This window comes from Marmota flaviventris, chromosome 13 (assembly GCF_047511675.1).
Source record: "Marmota flaviventris isolate mMarFla1 chromosome 13, mMarFla1.hap1, whole genome shotgun sequence".
NCBI classification, from domain to species: domain Eukaryota; kingdom Metazoa; phylum Chordata; class Mammalia; order Rodentia; family Sciuridae; genus Marmota; species Marmota flaviventris.
This window is the reverse complement of record NC_092510.1, coordinates 67,296,888-67,315,560: the sequence shown is the minus strand read 5'-3', so window position 1 is coordinate 67,315,560 and position 18,673 is coordinate 67,296,888. Positions and strand designations below refer to the sequence as shown.

Here is an 18,673-nt window from a genome sequence, read left to right as displayed (position 1 = left end):
GAGGCTCAAAAGAGTACTATGTCTGTCTGATCTCCTTCCAGACCAGGACAACACTCACAAGTCCCAAGCACTTCCCCTCCAAGATTTCAGAAAAAAAAAGATCCTGGAATGGAAGGCAGGCAGCCAAGGTTCTTCTGGGCCAGGTTCAATCACTGTTCAGCCTTAGCATGATTTCCCTGCCCAGAGACTCAGGATCCCCTGGGAAAAGAGTGAAGACCCAGCAGTCTAACCATCCTGGTTATTCCATTCACCTTAAAATTTGGAGGTTACCAGGTGGCATCAGTCTTCTCCTACTGTTACACAGGGAAAGATCCAGAACAGTGGGGGTAGACCCAGGGTCATTCTGAGAACTGTACCCTCTTTCTGAAGCCAGATTTTAAAGATAGGTAGTCAGTGTAGTTAGGTAAATCGGTTCTAATATCGAGTAAGATGAATAAAATGGAGGACATTATTGAGAATGGAATCCAGGAAACCAGAGCAGCACTTGGGGGAATTGAAATCTTAAAGTCCCCAAGGCCTGGAGCCCATCCAAGGAAATGTTAATGATGCAGCTCCCAGCAAACATGGAGATGCTAATCCAAAAGCCCTTCCTGCCCAGATTACTCCTTCAACCCACCTGTCCCCCACCCTTTGGGCCTTCTCACCTACATTCTGACACTGCAAGATAACAAAGGACAGGAATGCGGGAAACTGAAAGGAGACCTTAGCTATAAAAGGGGGAAGATCTCGCCCTTCCACGGATTCCACCTTTTGGGTCCCCTTCTTTCTCGGGGGAGAAGTCTTTTCTACTGTCCTTTAATAAAGCTTCTATTTTCCATTTTAAACTTGCCTTGGTGTGCTTCTCTGGTGTTATACTTCAGCATTGGGGAAGCAAGGACTCGTCACCAGTAAACAGAGGCAACACTTCTAGGCCTTGGGGCTCTTAACTCTGGCTGCCCATTCTCTGCCAGAGCTGTTTTCTACCCTGTGCAATGATCAGGGCACAGAGGCAACTGAACTGAGCCAGCCCATTCTGTATGTGAGAGTCTAGAGAAGCCAAAACACAAAGCCACCTACATGCTCCCTACCCGTCTCTTTAGCCCCTGTGGGCTGGAGCAGAGCCAAATTATAGTCACTCACAAAGCCAGGGTTCTGGCAAGAAGCCCAAGGTCTGGCCACTGACCACTGAGAGTAGGCTCCTGCTTACCCTCTCCCCACCAAATCCTCAGGCTCAGACTTGGTGAGCTAACACCAGGCTTGGTGGTAAAGGGAGCACTGGCCTTCCCAAAGCCTTAGCCACAACTAAGAACACAAGCTTTTGAAATAGTTTTCTTTTTCTTTCTTTCTTTTCTTTTTCTTCTTCTTTTTTTTTTTTTTTTTTTTTTTTTTTTTTGGTAGTACTAGAGATTGAGATTGAACCCATACAACTAAGAACACAAGCTTTTGAAATAGTTTACTATTTCTTTCTTTGGTAGTACTAGAGATTGAGATTGAACCTAGGACCTTGCACATGCTAGACAAGTGCTAAGTGCTCTACTACTGAGCTATATCCCCAACCCTTTTTATTTTTATTTTAAGGCAAGGTCTCATTAAATTGCCCAGGTTGGCCTCAAACTCAGGATCCTCCTGCCTCAGGTTCCCAAGTAGCTAGGAGTAGAGGTATATGCCACCCCACCCAGCTTTAAACAGTTTTCTAAGATGGAATGCCATTTATACCACAAAGAAATCTACAGGCCAGATGCAATACTGAATATTAATTTTGTTCAGAGACTTGAGGTAGAATTTTTGCATCAAGTTTTTGCACATCTGCAGGCAAGGAAAAGTTGTGGCTGGAACTGTTCCCTTGGCTTTTAATCCGATCCCTGAAGGTTACAGTTCCTCTGGTGTCAGAATACGTGATTAAAGTTTGAGAGCACAGTTTTATTGAGGCTAATCTCCAAATTCCAGGACCCAATTCCCTCAGGGAGAAGGATTCAAGGCTCTGTGGTCAGCATGGTCAGGCAATGGTGGCTGTCTCCCTGTCCTTCTGCCCCAGGCAGTAATGTACCTCAGGAAGTGCCCTTAGTCTCTCTGCAGCCTGGAAGGGAGATAAGGAACAATCAGGGAGGGTGAAGGTCAGCCAGAATGGCAGGATGGAATTCTTAGCACCCAGAAGACACTGGGGATTATGGGACTGGGAGACTGGTGACAAGACTGCTGAAGTCACCAGAGAAGTTAGAGTTGAACAGCTCCTGAGTACCTAGGAATACCTAGGTTTTAATAGGGGTTTTCAGAGTCATGATTGTTAGAGTGCCCTGGGAAAGTGGAAGAGAAAATGTGATCTGGGGATCCAGGATGCGCCAGAGTCCTGACCTGCTCAGGGGTGAGGTCTCTCTGAGCCTGGGCCAGCATTTCATAGCCAACCATGAATTTCCGGACAGTAGCTGAGCGCAGGAGTGGAGGGTAGTAATGAGCGTGCAGCTGCCAGTGGTCCCAGTCAGCACCAGCCTCTGATCCTGTAGGAGCCCCTGATAGGAAGAAGAGGCAGAGATGGTGGTAAGAGCCTTTTCTCAGTTCTTCAGTCTAGCCTCTACCCCCAAACAGGTCAAATACCTGAAAACTACATCTCCTGGCATCTTTCACCAGAGATCTGCACAGTACCTGATAACAGTTCGCCAAGCTTGCTGCTCCACCCTCAGTTAAGTATCCCTGATCTGAACAATCCCCAGTAAGTATTTCAAAACCTGGTAAGGATTTTAGCCCCCTGAACTGGAACCTGGGAGTCCAGAAATGTTGGGCTAGATATACACATAAAAAGCCTCACCATGCCAGCCCATGGAGTAGGGAAAGGATGTCTCAAACAGGTTGTCATACTTGGTCAAGAGCTTCTTCATGATGGAGGCTAGATCTGGAATTAGTACCTGACTCTTAGCCTGGGAACCAGATACTGGCCCTACCAGAGCCAGCCCCATCCAATGCCCAGCCCCAGGATCCTAGCTGAGAGACTCACCATCACGCTCAGTTGGGGTCAGCTCAGGCAGCCGCCTCACATGCCGACGGGGAAGCAATAGTGTCTGGAAGGGCCACACTGCCCAGAAGGGGACCAGCACTAACCAGTGTTCACTAGTTAGGACCAGACGCTCCTGGGCACATAGAATGGAGATGAATTCATCAAAGTGGGTATGCTAAATGAGGTGGGAACTGTAAATAGGTATGGGAAGCAAAAGAAAAGAATCTGACAGGGCTGAGGCTGTAGCTCAGTGGTAAAGCGCTTGCCTTGCATGCGTGAGGCACTGAGTTTGATCCCCAGCACCACATAAAAATAAATAAAGATACTGTGTGTTCACCTACAACTAAAAAAATACATAAAAAATATTTAAAAAAAAAAAAAAAAGAATCTGATGGATTCTCACCACTTCTACCACTATCACCCTAGTCTTAAGCTACTATCATCTTTCCTTTAGATCACAACTAGTGTCTTCTATCAAGTCTCTTGCTACCTTCTATCCTATTCTTCACACACATCTCTTTTGGGGTAAGAAGGCTGAGGACTCTGGGAACACAGGGCCTGGCAATCTCCCACCTTCCTGAGTAGCTCCTGGCGACCATACTCCATCAGAAGGGGCTCGCCATGCTGACTTTGATAGGCCAGCTGACACCGTTCCTCACGCTGGGCAATATCTGGCAGGAAACTGCTGGCCCACACCTGTCAAGAGAAAAGCAGGCAGATACTTTACCTACAAGCCTCCATATCACTAGCATATTTTCTTTGTCCCATCCCTTTATCCAGTTACCCTTCCCACAGTGCTGGCTTGGATCCAGCCACGAAAGCCACTAGAGCACATAATACATTTACCTGACAGTGAGGGTGGGGGTTAGAACATCCCATCATGGCTCCTTTGTTTTCAAAGATCTATTGGGTAGGGGTAGGGAGATTTAATAGCAAAAAAAAAAAAAAAAAAAATCATATCATATCAACTCCCTCCCAACCATACCCTGTGGAAATGCTAATCCCTTGAATTGAACCTGTACTGCCCCCTCCCTGCCCATCCAGGAAACAAACAGACCTGTACCCAAGGGTACTGGGCACCCAGCTCTTCTGTGACTGAGGCCCATGCATCGATGACAGCTCGTATCTCAGGGACTGACATGAGTGGCAGTGTCACATCCGACCAGGGGTGGAAGCACATGACCTTACTAGGCAGTGAGGAGAAAAGGGACAACATAGGACAGAGCTTGGGTACTAGGGGCAGGGTCTAACCACAGGGCTTAGTCTTCAACCCTGGGTTGAAGGCTGTAAGAGGGGAAATCCATAGTTACCAAACTCCTCGAGCAGCTCCTGCTTGGAACAAAGGGTGATCACTGGGTCCTAAAATAAAGGGACATCTGTGCAGCAAAAGTTTTCCAAGAGGTCTATCCTCCCTCCTCCCCAACAGTAATTAAAATCAGGATACCTGGATCAGGAGCATCAGGCTGCAGAGCTGGGAAGTCATTGTCAAACAGGAAAGTGCCATCATAGTGGGGATTCACCTACTGACAAAGATGGGCTAGAAGCATTCACTGCTCCATTACACCACCTGGTGGGCTTCAAGGGCAGCACAGGGTGCAAGGAATGGAAAAGACCCCCTCCAGGGAACCAAAAGACTTGGTGGGATATGACTCAGAGGAGGTCCATTGCACCTGTGGATGAAGGGCTGCTCTAAGGGGGGACTACTCCCTGCTGGCTGACTTTGTGGGTGTGGGCTGTACAGGTTTACCTCTCCATTGGCTCGTGTGGCCCCGGGACACAGAGGGTTTAGGGGGTCATGGCGGGGCACTGTCTTCAGAAGTTGCGGCTCCACTTGCCCTTGCCAAGGCCGCTTCATGCGGTGAGCTGACACCAGCACCCACTCATCCTGCAGCGGGTTGTAGCGAATATGCTGATGCTCTGGGGGCAAACAGTCAAGATCAGTCAGCAAAGCTCTGTAACCCTCTCCCCTGAACCTCACCCACCAGCAGGCCCAAACTCTGGGGCGTCCTCTAGCCCCGTTCAGCTCAGGAAGGTGCTAAAGACCCTGGGCTGAACCTTCCCAACACCAAATGCCCTACAGCTCTTCTCTCTCAGTCCGGGTGGGCCCCACGGACCTTGAGTTACAAGGCAAGGGAGCTTCCTAAGGAAGAGGAGGACTCGGTTCTGCGTCCCAGCGAGACCGGGCAGCCCTACAATTACCGCTAGCCCGGAAGGTTGCTGCGGCGGAGTCCGCCTCTGACGCCTGCCGGCGGTGCTCAGAATCGGTTCCGCCGTGGGACATGAGGCCACCCCCGGGATCCTCAGGAACGCCAGTGGGGCCGCAACTCTCCCTTCCATTTCTATCCGCCCCGCCCTGCGTCCCGATCATTGGCCGGCAGCCAACACGTGACAACCTGAGAGGCCTGCCAGCCACTTGAGGGCGGGGCTCAGGACTGCAGAGAAGCAGGCTGAACTATATGATAGCCCTCCACCCAGGGCTAGATCCAGTACTGGAAAGTCCTCTGTGAAAGGAGCTTACTGCAGAGTCCTTCTGCCCCAGGACGTTTACAAGATTTCTTTGCTGCACTCATTCATTCATCTGGCCATTCATTCAGCAAATTCTTACTGAGCATCAGCCGTGTGCTAAGCATCTAGGCTAGGATTTCCCTGTGCGCACAAGTTACGCATGGCCTCTACTCTCTCAGAACTTTATTCTAGTAAAGCTATGACTCTGGACCTAACAAACACCTGAGTCACCTGCTCAGTAGCTGTGGTGGAAAAGAGGTTAATCCTGCAGGTGCAGGTGGGCCTTGATAGCTGAACGCTAGTCCCTCAGGCATTACCTGGAGGAGTACAGCAGAAACAAGTGGGGGGGGGGGAGTAACAATATTTATCTCTCTCTCTCACACACACACACACACACAGATGAAAAACACAAGAAGTGGGAGAGGTAACAGGGCTATAAGTGATATAAAAAGAGCCAGACATGGTGAATTGCACACTTGTAGTCCCAGTTACTTGAGAGGCTGAAGTGGGAGGATCATTTGAGACCAGTGTCAAGAACAAAGAAAGAAAAAGAGAAGGAAAGGAGAGAGGGAGAGGGAGAGAAAGAAAGAAGCAAGGAAGGGCAGGGGGAGAAAAAGAGAGAGAGAAAGAAAGAAAGATAAGCAGGTGGGTGAAGAAGGGACAGGACTGTCAGTAGCTAAGTAGCTCCAGCTATCTGGGAGGCATCAGAAGTGTTTGTTTCCTTTATATATCCCCTTCTCCAAATTTTTCTTCTATCAGACCGATTAGCTAACACTAGAACAGATTCAAATTAATTCCTCCCCTGGTGAAAGCATATGAAAGAGAATATGAAAAGAAAATGGAGGTAGACCTCAATAGATCAGTAATGCTTTATTAAGCAACAGAGGGTCATATTTTAGAAAGGAGAAAATGGTGGTGGGCTCCAACAAGGGTCTGGGTTTTATAGGGTTTAGCAGGGCCAGGTCAGTTGGTCAGTTATTTTTGGCAGGCTCATTTAGGGCCGGACAGGAGGGCAGGTAGGGGAACAGTTGTAGATCCCTGGGACCTATGGGGTGGGGGGTAAATTTCCATCTCCTTCACCTGGCACTCCTAAAGAGCCATTTAAATATTGTCTAAATCTCCTCCCCATATCATAGTGGGGACCAGAGTCCTCAGGTTACCCAGAGAATGAGTGGCTAAACTGAAATTTGAATGTAGATTTCCAAGAAAATTCCCAGTGCTGTGAGACTTCAATGGGATTCAGGACAGAAACCTAGTGAGCTGAAAGCTGGACTGTGGCAGGGAGGCCCCTTCCCCCAAGCCAGGCCAGGCGGAGCCAGGTATTTCTGTAGCTGAGCTGTAAAAATTGGGTCACTGGCCATTTACCTGATCTCTGCCCTAGAGTCCTCAGATTGGAATCTGAAGAGGCCACTATGTCCAGGACAGAGAGCAGGAACTGAAGGATGAGTTTTACCTGTTCCCACTGGTATAGGAGGGATTGAGACTGGGATCAGAACCTTACTTTTCTACTTCTGCAGGTGTCTTTGTTGAGTGGACACCAGAGACACCAGTGTTTCAATGCCCCTCCCTAGTTCAGGACAACTGATTTTCTGACCTCCTTCAGGAACATTTCTCTTTTTTTGGCAGAGGGTGGGGTGGGGTGGAGGATATCAGAGATTGAACTCAGGGGCACTCAATCACTGAGCCACATCCCCAGCCCTATTTTGTATTTTATTTAGAGACAGGGTCTCACTGAGTTGCTTAACACCTAGACAGGGTCTCACTGAGTTGCTTAACACCTAGTTGTTGCTGAGGCTGGCTTTGAACTCACAATCCTCCTGCCTCAGTCTCCTGAGCCGCTGGGATTACAGGCATGCACCACTGGGCCTGGCCAGGAACATCTCTTTAGGAACATCTCCTTAGTCTCCTCTGTATCTCTCCAGGTCACTTTCTGGAGGGAAAGGAGAATGACTTAGATGAGGCCTACCCAGCACTCTTCCTCCCAGATCCCAGAGGTGTGTTTTCTGCGATAACATCTGGGGATGATGGCTTTGACCCTTAGTGCCTTACTTAGTCTTCCTAACTGGGGTCATTTAAGTTTACAAAACACTTAAAAAACAAAACAAACAAACAAAAACAAAAAATACCAGAGTATGCTAGAGGAGCTTCCTGAAAGACCAGACAGGGGAGTTGCAAGACCAGATGGTCTCAGAAGACTGCCTGAAATGGGGGTGTGGGGGAGGGCAGAAACCAAGTTTTTGGGCTAGCCCCTCCTACCCAGGGGTCCCTGAGTTTTAGGGGTTGTTACCCTAATACAGACAAAAGATAGTTACTATATTCTGGGCAGCAAAGAGTAGAGTCTGAAAAGATGGAGGGTTTTTTTGTTTGTTTATTTGTTTTGTTTTTAAGAAACTTGATGGAGAAAGGAAAGATCAAGGAGGAATTATCTAGAAGGGCCTCAGGGTTCTTGGACAATACTTAACTCGGGAGTGCCATAGGGGCTGGGGATGTGGCTCAAGTGGTAGCACGCTCACCTGGCATGCGTGTGGCCCAGGTTCGATCCTCAGCACCACATACAAACAAAGATGTTGTGTCCGCCAAAAACTAAAAAAATAAATATTAAAAAAAAAAGGAGTGCCATAGAAGCCAAAGGAAATATAAAAACGTATTCCCTCAACCTTGCATTCTCCTCTAGATAATCCCTTCTTTCTTTCTTATTATTAATATTTGATACTTGGAATTGAACCAAGGGGTGTTTTACCACTAAATCACATCCCCAGTCTTTTTTTTTTTTTTTTTGATTCAGGGTCTCTAAGTTGCTGAAGGACCCTGAATTATGCCTTGACCTCCAAAGTAACTGGGATTATAGGCCTGTGCCACTAATCCTAGGTTTATCATTCTTTTCTCTACCCAGTTTCTAAAAAATAGTCTTATTTTCTCATCCTCTACTCTCAGCTGCACAAAAATTATAGGATGTCTTTTGCCCTGTATTAGTCAATAACCTTGTTTGCTATAACCCTCAACTCAGTGGCAAACAACCCACAAGCTCAGTGGCTTGGTATTATAATCCATGGTGTATATTTGGGATGGGGGTAAGTTTTGCTCTATGCAGCATTCAGGGACCTAGGCTCCACAGTCCTAGTGGCTCTACCATTCCTTAAGGCTTCAGAATTCTCTACTATGTCCTCTGTAATTATGGTAACATGAGGATCAAAAGACAACATAGGTGGGTATGGTGGTGCACATCTTTAATTCCAGCTACTTGGAAGGCTGAGGCAGGAGGATCATGAGTTCAAGGCCTGCATAAGCAATTCAGCAAGATCCTGTCTCAAAATAAAAAATACAAAAGGGCTTGGGTGTTGGGGATGTGGCTCATGGGCTAGGGATGTGGGTGAGTAGTAAAGTACCTTGCCTGGCATTCATAAGGTCCTGGGTTTGATTCCCAATGCCACCAAAAAAAAATGTGTGTGTGTGTGTGTGTGTGCGCGCGCACACACACATGTGCCTGTAACTGGGGATGTAGCTCAGTAGTACAGCACTTGTCTAGCATGTGCAAGGCCTTGGGTGTTCAATCCCCAGTACTGTTAGGGAAAAAGGGAGAGAGAAAGAATGTAAAGAATTTCACAAGACATTTTAAGAGCCAGATCTGGAAGTGGCATTTAATTTCTGCCTATATTTCATTGCCTAGAATACAATCACTTGGCTTCATCTAAATACAGAGTAGAATGGAATATAATCTGGTTGCTCAAGAGCAAAAGGAGGGCTGGGGATGTGGCTCAGGCGGTAGCGCGCTCGCCTGGCATGCGTCAGGCCCAGGTTCCATCCTCAGCACCACATCCGAAGATGTTGTGTCTGCCGAAAACTAAAAAATAAATATTAAAAAAAAAAAGAGCAAAAGGAAATGGGTTCATGAATGTAGTCTTGGAGACAACACTCATTTCTCTGCCACATGCCCCTACTGAGAAATCTAATGATTATTTCCCATTGTCTTATTGAACCTCTCAATTATATTTATGCTGGCCCTTCATTCTATCACTCCCATGTGTGAGACTATTCTCTTCTACTTCCTTTATGTTTTATTCATATAACACATATAATGACCACCATGTGCCATACATTAATTGCTTTAAAAATATTTACTCAATCTTTATTACCATAAAGGTATGTGCTTTTATTTGTTCCATTTTACAGATAAGAAAACTGAGTCAGAGAGTTTAAGCAATTTGTCGAAGATCACACTATTAGGTGGTTTTGAGCCAGGCTTTGAACCTGGCTGTCCAGCTTCAGAATTTATATATTAATCACAGCACTATGCTGCCTCTTTTTTCTCTTTTGCTTCTCTTCGTTTTTGTTCTCTTCTTCCTCTGCCTATCCCTCAGGGTTGGTGTTCTCTAGAACACTGTCCTTCACCTTATCTTTTCAATTCTCCCTCCTTTTGAGATTTTATCCATGTTTTAGGGTTTTTTTAATTGGTGCATTGTAGTTGTATATACTGGTGGGATTTGTTGTTACATATTTGTACATGCACACAATAGACAATATAAGTTTTGGCCAATATCATTCCCGAGCACTTTCCCCCTCCTTCCCCATATTTTAGGTTTGTTTTTTTTTTATATTTTATTTTTTAGTTTTCGGCGAACACAACATCTTTGTTTGTATGTGGTGCTGAGGATCGAACCCGGGCGTTTTAATTACCATCTTTTCTGTAGGATTCCCAGTGAGATTTCTAAACTGGAATGAGATCATGCTTGCACTGTTTAGAGCCATATCCCTGAAAGAATGACAACTCCTATCATCTACCTCGACTGGATCTGAACTTCAGAACCGGACACTCAAGTGCCTATTAGCCAACTATAGAGAAGGTGTGGGAATGGGCTGGAGAGAAAAGAGTATTTCAGGAAGAAGAGAGAGGAAGCCTACTAACTCTGGATATTTCCAGAGTTCTGAAGCCCTTTCTTTTTTTCCGTCTCCAATAACAGAGACCTGTTTTCTTACCTGGATCATAGTCATGATTTCCTCAACTCACACCTTGCTCCCTTCCACTGTGTAGCCCTGTGCCACTCTGTGGCAAGATCCAATTCTATCGCTGCCCTCCTGATACCTGGGATGACCCTCCATGGGTTGCAAGGCCACCTCTCACATTTCGTGCTTTGGAACAAAGAATAAATTGTAGGCCCCTGAAGACTCCATGCTGTCTTCTCGGCCTCTGTTCCCGGAGTGGGTCCCGCTGACTGGAATGCCCTCCACGTCTCACTAATGTCACCGCCTCTGGAAAGCCTTCCTTAACGCTCAAGGATTGCACTACCTCCTCCAGGTTTCTGTGCTTTCAAAGGCGGACCCAATCACGAGTCGCAGAAGGCTCTACTTCCGGGCTCGCCAGCTAGAGAGCCCATCTGGGTCTCTCCGACACCCACCCCCATCATCATCTCGCGCGGCGGAGGAAAGACCCTCCCTGAAAACCCTAACGCCCGCAGCCGGAGGTTAGCCCACGCCCTCCCCTCACGTGAGCTATGCCGCCCCACGTCTCTACGCGCTTGGCGAGGAAATGGTTCAACCGAAGGGGCGGTGCTAGGGTGCCCGAACTGTTCCGATTGGCCAAGGCGTGCCATACCACGGTGCTGGCAGGGGAGCGAGCGGTGGGCAGCCGGCGGCAGGCTCGGAGGCAGAGTCGCAGCCCCAGCCCCAGTCCCAGCCCCAGCCTCCCTCCTGCGCTGCCCACCAGGATGCAGTGGGCCGTGGGTCGGCGGTGGGCGTGGGTCGCACTGCTTCTGGCTGCGGTGGCAGTGCTGGCCCAGCTTGTCTGGCTCTGGCTGGGTACGCGGAGCTTCGTCTTCCAGCACGAAGAGATCGCGCAGCTAGCGCGGCAGTACGCTGGTGAGCGGGCTGAGGGCGGGAGCGGGGCGGGAGCGGGGCGGGCGGCCCTGGAGGGGAGCCGAGGTTTCCGAGGGCGCCGTCCGTCCGGGAGGCCGGGCCTGGAGCTTGCCTTGACTCTGCTCTTCCTCCGTTTCCGCCAGGGCTGGACCACGAGCTAGCCTTCTCTCGGTTGATCGTGGAGCTGCGGCGGCTGCACCCAGGCCACGTGCTACCTGACGAGGAGCTGCAGTGGGTGTTCGTGAACGCGGGCGGCTGGATGGGTGCCATGTGCCTTCTGCACGCCTCGCTGTCCGAGTACGTGCTGCTCTTCGGCACAGCCCTGGGCTCCCGCGGCCACTCGGGTCAGTGCTAGCGGCGGGCCAGACTGGGAGGCTGGGGCTATACAAGGGCCCAAGCCCTCCTTTCTGGTATTTGGCTGGGCAATATGATAGTGCGGATACCCTAATTGTTGGTGTCCATCCGATTGTCACTTAGGGCGCTATTGGGCTGAGATCTCAGACACGATCATCTCTGGCATCTTCCACCAGTGGAGAGAGGGTACCACCAAAAGTGAGGTATTCTACCCAGGTGAGTTAGGAGACTCTATCAGAGAGGTGGGTGCCCTCATGAACGGGGGGGCAGGGAGTGGAGGGTGTGAGGGGAGCAGGGGAGGGCATACAGTTGGGGAAGGGAGGGGGCAGGGAGTGGGCCCTCCCCATGGTTTTCTCCCTGTCCCCTTAGGCCACAAGTGGTTGGGGGCTAGATCTGAGGGACCTTATTGCTCTCCTATGTTAAAGGGACACAACATGTAATAACTTCCTATTAAGCATGTCTGATGTTATTTGCCTAGACACTGTTTTACCCAGCCAATATTCTAGCAATTGCTGGGGAAAAAATTGGTTCTCAGCAACACTCTTACACCCAGATATTATAAGACAGTTGTCTCCCTCACCATTTTTTTTTTTTTTTAATAATGAAGCAATTTACATAAAAAAGTAGAGCTTTGGGCTTCCAAGTAAGTTTGAGGTTGAATGTAAACATATAGAAATTGTGATTGAACAGAAAGCCTTGCAAGTCTTGTAACCAACCCTCCATATCTAACCAGCCAAGCCCAAGTTTAGCTAAATTTCCAGTTGATATTTATGAGACTTGGAAATGTAGACTTCCACTCAGTAACCCTTGGCCAAGATGGGTAGCCCTTCATGGCTTCCCCCAAGAGAGAACATGAGCCCCCACAGAAGATTTAGGATTGGTTGTCTGAGTCATTTTCCCTTCAAGATAGGAGATCAGTCCAGTGAGGTAAGAAGACCTTTTCCTTTCCTGAAACTGTCTCTTCAGTTCCCACCCCCAGATAAGGATACTTACCATGGGCCAGGGAAGCACAGCAATGGAAGGGCAGAACAGAGCTGGACTCCTCACATGGGTGCTCCCTTTCCTCCAGGAGAAACAGTGATGCACGGGCCTGGCGAGGCAACAGCTGTGGAGTGGGGGCCAAACACATGGATGGTGGAGTACGGACGGGGTGTCATCCCATCTACCCTGGCATTCGCACTGGCTGACACTGTCTTTAGCACCCAGGACTTCCTCACTCTCTTCTATACCCTTCGCTCCTATGCCCGGGGCCTCCGGCTTGAGCTCACCACCTACCTCTTTGGCCAGGACCCCTGACCATTCAGGCCTGAAGGAAGATCTGTGGATGGACAGGAGCAGGCAGGCCTGCAGACATCCACTTGCTGGAACCCGTGTACAGACAGGGACATACTCAAACCATACAGATACTGAGGTCCTACTGGACAAGGAGGGACATAACATGCTTATACATCCCATACAGAGACCCATAGGAACAAATGGGACATATATATTAGATGCCAAGACCTGTGTGTACTGCGGGATCATGCACTCACTCATCCAGAGAGGGAGTCCCACGTATACCTAGGGGGCCAGTCATGTTTCAACACATATCACAAGCTTCACTCACTAACTCAGGCCTTTCCAGAGATTCCTGTCTGCAATCGGGCTCTGGAGTTAAGGGTGGGGTGAGTATTATTACACTCTGCCTCTGCCTGACTCCTCAACCCAGCAGTAATCTGGGAAGGGGGGGGTAAAGGGGAAGAGGAGCTGCCTATTGGAGGCCCCCTTCACCTACAGCTATGATGTCCTTCCCCTTCACCTCCCTTGTCCTCACCATATGCCTTATCCCCATTCCACTTCCCTGCTATGCAAGTGCCCCTGAAGCTTGTCCCCCACCCTCTCAGCAACCAAGTCAGTTGGGGAACCAGAGGAATGTAGAGAATGCTGAATTAAAGGTCCTCCATCTCCGAAAGACCCCTGTCCTTCCCTTGGGGTATGATGGGAAACTTGGGGTCTCACCACTGAGGAGAGGCCTGAAGAGGTAGGCCTGGGTCCAAGGGGCCTTCTCTGGCCTAGAGAAGGTTTTCTCTGTATGTGCGCACGCACACCACCATCACCATTTCCAGAACACTGCCTGTGCTATATTCTCTGTCCATCTGTCTGTTTGTGTTAATAAAGACCTATTGAACAGTTCCATTTCTTTGTGTGTCTGAGCAGCAGAGAAAGCCATAATTTCTGGGGGACCTCAGGAGGCCTCTCGCTTACAATTCAGTTTATAAAACAATGGCTTTGGACTGTAGTAGGAACTGTGTACTTGATTGTGGCTAGGAATTACTTAGGAGGCTCACTGAGTCCACAGATCACTGAGCTCCATCCTGAGAGGTCAGTCTTTCTGAGGTGAGGCCTTGTAATAAGATCCCTTCCAACACAAATTTGGACCTGAGTGAGGTGTCTTGTCTTTACTGTGCTGGTACAATTCTAGGAACAGTCTTCTGAATCCAGCCCTGGATGGCCATGGGGTGGCAGTGTATACCCACTTTTGAGCTAAAAGGCATCATTCTCAAGTCTGCTTTTTTCTGGGTTCCCAGAATATGGCATCCATCTGCATTTAGGGCAGGAGTACCTCCATTCTGTGGTCTCCTTTCAGTAGGACCCAGCACTTCTGTGGAGGAAGCTGGAGTGGGGAGCAGACACTGTACCTGTGGTATGAGAATTAGATAGGGCTAGGACTAAAGTGCACTCACATCAAAAGACCTATTCTTAACATTTATACTCTAGGCACCAAGCTTTCCTCACCTGTTTTGCCCCTCTTGTGTTGAGTAAGGCCCAGACTAATCCCACCTTTTAGAATTCCGGGTATGTTAAAAATGGAAGAGAGCCAAGCATGGTGGCTCATGCCCCCTAATCCCAGCGGCCTGAGAGGCTGAGGCAGGAGGATTGCAAGTTCGAAGCCAGCCTCAGCAACTTAGGGGGTCCTAAGCAACTCTAAATAAAATATTAGAAAGGGCTGGGGATGTGTCTCAGAGGTTAAACATTCCTGGGTTCAATTCCTAGTATCAATAAATAAATAAAATGCAAGAAACAGTTATAATTTTATATAGACATTTTTAAATTTGATATTCTAATGAACACATACTAAAGACTACATGTATAACTTCATTTGAAAATGACATCAAAAGTTCAAATTTAAAAATCTAAACGGGTGGCTTTAAATTACTATGAAGCCCAGGCAAGTTGGCCTTCTCAGATACTACTATATTGGCTATAACAGGCCCTCCTGGCTGGGGCTTCTCTATTGATCCTGGGTTGCAATATCATACCTCCACGGAGGATTTCTCCCACCTGGTAAAAACAGCTCTGCTTCTAGGCTCAGAGCATATATCTGTCAGATATGTCCCAGTGCCCATTCCCCCCCCCTCCACCAATGACTAGACTTCCAAGATCCTCTGCATTTTTGTTGCTAAGTCCAGTACTCTTTTCATAGTTCTCACCTTTCTTTTGACAAAAGCAATCACTTCTAAAACACTTTCAGGTTCTAGGATACTTTTTTCCTTTATTGCCTCTTTTGTCAACCCTATCTCCTCAACTTCTGACTTCTGAGGACTTGGTCCTTAAACTTTTTATGTACCCTCCCAAGTGATCTCAATTTATTTCATGACTTTAAATACTATCTATATATCTTGACTTCTAAATCTTTGTCTCAGCCTACATCTCTTCCTGGAGTTCCATCTCTACTGAACATTTTGACTTGGCTGTTTAATAGTTATTTCATACTTTAGATGCTAAAGTAAACTGATTTCTCTCCCAATCCTGGCCCATTCCACTCACTATAGTCTTTACTCTCTAATTTAGGACACTCCCATTTATTCAGCTCTTGGAGTTCTCTTAGACATCTCTCATTCTTTTCTATCCCATATATGATCCATCAATGAATCTGTTTTATTTTCAAAACATATCCAAACTCTAGCCACTTCTTGCCAACTTCACTGCAACCACTCAAGACAAAAACACCATTATCACTTGCCTGGACCACTGCAATGACCATGTAAACTGATCACGCTTGCTGTTTCTCACACAGCAGCTAGAGGCAGACTTTCAAGCTCCTGAGACATTTCCAATGGTTTTGCATCTCATTGTCCTTTCACCCCCTCCATTGGCCTACTCCAAGCCCATGTTACCTCTGACCAAGCATCCAACTCACTCCCAACTACTGTAGGACCAGTGGCCTAGCTTCTCTTCCAACACATCAAGTACTCTTCTACCTCAGGATATTTGCATTGTCTATTCTGACTTCAAAGCTCTTTCCTATATATTTTTTTTAAAAAAAATATATATTTACTTGTACATGAAAACACAGTATCTTTATTTATTTTTGCCTGGTGCTGAAGCTTGAACCTAGTGCCTCACACATGCAAGGCAAGCACTTTACTACTGAGCCACAGCCACAGTCCCTCCTATATATCTTTATAGCTCTTGTCCTTCCCTTTTTTAATTCCTGATCAAAGAGTCCTTCACTTAACACTTACATAATAGTGTCCCATTCTATGGTGGTTTTTAAAATACCTCCACAAATTTCTTTTTCTGTGAGTGCTGGGGATGTTACCCAGATCCTTGTGAATGTTAAGCAAGTGCTCTACCACTGAGCTGCACTCCAGCTCACTCTGCAAAAAGTTTTGGTATTCTTCCATTCAAAAGGTAAAGTCTAATTTCCTTCTCTTTGAGTGTGGACTAGACTTACTTATGTACTTTAACAATGTATGTGACAATGTGTGACTTTTAGAACTGGGCCATAAAAAGCATTGCAGCTTCTTTAATCTCTTTTGGATCACTCTGAGAGAAATCACCTGCCTTTTCAAGAGGATACACAAGCAATCCTGTACAGCGGTCCATGTGGGGGACAAACAGGCCTCCTATCAATAGCTTGAAAGTGAATTTTCCAGCCCCAGTCAAGGCTTCAGATGCAGCCCTAGCCAACATTTTGTCTCATAAAAGACAATTAATTAGTCAGAACCACCTAGCTAAGCCACTTGTGAATCCCCAACTCATGGAATTGTGAGAAAATAATGTTTGTTTTAAGCTTCTAAGTTTAGTGGTAATTTGTTACACAGCAATAGATAACCAATACACTTTCCAGTTTCTATTCCCTTCTCCATGGTATCTATCACCATCAGACACAATGTATATTTCCTCCACTAGAATTATGTATTATATCAAGGACTTTGTTTTATTTACACCTGTGTCCAGCAGTTTCTGGCATAAAGTAGGTACTCAATAAATATGTGTTGGATTAATGAAGTATTGGTTTCTTCAGGTCTAGATATTTTGTTTGTCTTTGTCTCTGTAAAGTATAGGGCCAGACTATTGTGTGGGTGTGAGAGGCAGCCTTTCCTTTTCACAGATGAAGAGAGAAAAACCAGGTTCTATTCAGGCTTATTCCTTCCCCTTAACCCTTCCCAGTTGTAGCCCTCCCAGCTCAGACCACAAAGGTGTGTTTATTTTGCTTGATACTTTTTATTTTGAAGGGAAAGGGGTAGCTGCTCAGTTCCATTCCTCTCTCCTCCCACAACCCAAACTCTGCAAAAAGCAATCTCCAAACCCTCAGAACTGAATTTCCCTAAGCAAGTTCCTACCTTTTCAAGAGAAAACTTATCTATCTCTCTAGAAATTGTGAGCAGCCCTGGGAAGCTGGGGAAAAGAGAAGCAAGCTGGACACTGGAGTTCCATGGATTTCTAAGCTCTGCCTTCTAGTCATCTACAAAATGAGGAGGGCATGATTATTGGCCTCTGCATTCACCAGTTCTCCCCTCTGTGGGCCCAGCATAGGGGTGAGTGGGCAGAGAAGGAGATTTGGCTCTACCTCAGGAGAAATCATAGCCAACTCCTATGGGGAAGTGGTGGAATTTTCCATAGAGAGCAAGGACTTAGATCTGGGCTGCAGAGAAGGAGGAAAGCAAGCATCCAACATAGATCCTGGTAAGAAGAACCGATGGTCTGGGCTGGGGCAAGCTGAGGCTGAGATTAGTGGACTGATTTGAAGAGCGGGAGGGAGGAGCAAAGACAAGGTCATTCCTAGATTCCTGCCCTCTAAAGGAATCATGGCCCTGGGCATGTGGGCCTCACTGGATATGAGGTCACCCAGGGACCTCATTGAGAATGGTCCTTGGTACTGCATACCCATACTATGTTTCACCCTTTCAGACACCTACTATTCCCTCACCTTAGGATGGTCATCATGCCTTTGGTAGGTAGAGGTCTCCTTGGGCACCGAATAAAACTGGAAAAGTATAGGGGCGGTGCCCCAGAGGAATAGGGTCCAAGCTGCTCAGAGAAATCATGGCCTGGCACCTAGGAACCCCAATAAAGGAACAGCATCTGGTGGATAGTTGGGGTAGGGTGGGACCAAAGCAATTGACTGAGGGGAAATAGAGATTTGGGTGTCAGGAACACACAAGTGGAGAATGTGTGTGAAAGTGGGCAAAATGCTGATCCCTTGTGAAACAAACAAATGATGAGTGCCTGGGGCTCATTATACTCTTAATTCTTCTCCTGTGCACCTTTGGAAATATATAATAGAATGTCAAGAAAATTTTTAAAAGACAGAACTGTATGTAGTTGTGTAGTTGCATGTGGTGCTTATACCTTGCTGCAGGTGCATAGGCAGCTCAAAGACCTCCGAGTGTGGTAGTACATAGGTGTGGATACATCGCCATATGCACACCTGTGTGTAAACTGCATCATGCATGCAGTTGAGGACAGCATGTGGACAGAGCAGGAGAAGAAGCTTCTGTTCTGGCCAGGCTCAACACTCACCCCAGTATCCCGCAGAATGATTCACCTAGTGATCACAGCCAGCCCAGGTCTCTGACGCTGTAGTGCCATGGAACCCAGTGTGTAAAATTGAGCAGCTGCGTGCCTGAACTTATGACAGGTGTGTTGGTGTGTGAAAGCGGCTGTTTGTGTGTGCATGCCCGGCACTGAGTATGGGTGTCGGGTGTCTTGGTGAGGTGGGGCGGGGTC

General features: G+C 47.4%; 2 protein-coding genes across 6 annotated transcripts; one reads left to right on the top strand and one right to left on the bottom strand.

Annotated features, from left to right (window-relative positions):
- Window positions 1-1,878: 1,878 nt before the first annotated feature.
- Window positions 1,879-5,318, bottom strand: Galt (galactose-1-phosphate uridylyltransferase). 4 transcript variants are annotated; one of them, XM_027930903.3, is made up of 11 exons: window positions 5,168-5,318; window positions 4,716-4,885; window positions 4,413-4,488; window positions 4,279-4,327; window positions 4,026-4,155; window positions 3,815-3,871; window positions 3,542-3,664; window positions 2,969-3,101; window positions 2,783-2,866; window positions 2,332-2,486; window positions 1,879-2,056 (listed from the first exon to the last, which is right to left on the bottom strand). In XM_027930903.3, the coding sequence occupies exons 1-11, from the start codon at window positions 5,247-5,249 to the stop codon at window positions 1,976-1,978; spliced, it is 1,140 nt and encodes a 379-aa protein (XP_027786704.3). In that variant the 5' UTR covers window positions 5,250-5,318; the 3' UTR covers window positions 1,879-1,975. The 4 variants fall into 4 exon arrangements, with proteins under 4 accessions (XP_027786704.3, XP_027786706.2, XP_027786705.2 ...); XM_027930905.2 differs by lacking the exon at window positions 5,168-5,318 and adding an exon at window positions 5,083-5,163; XM_027930904.2 differs by lacking the exon at window positions 2,783-2,866.
- Window positions 5,319-11,040: 5,722 nt separating this feature from the next.
- Window positions 11,041-13,850, top strand: Sigmar1 (sigma non-opioid intracellular receptor 1). Of its 2 annotated transcripts, none has more exons than XM_027931055.2 (4): window positions 11,041-11,326; window positions 11,467-11,667; window positions 11,801-11,893; window positions 12,877-13,850. In XM_027931055.2, the coding sequence occupies exons 1-4, from the start codon at window positions 11,176-11,178 to the stop codon at window positions 13,239-13,241; spliced, it is 810 nt and encodes a 269-aa protein (XP_027786856.2). In that variant the 5' UTR covers window positions 11,041-11,175; the 3' UTR covers window positions 13,242-13,850. The 2 variants fall into 2 exon arrangements, with proteins under 2 accessions (XP_027786856.2, XP_027786854.1); XM_027931053.2 differs by having other exon boundaries at window positions 12,747-13,065.
- Window positions 13,851-18,673: the final 4,823 nt, after the last annotated feature.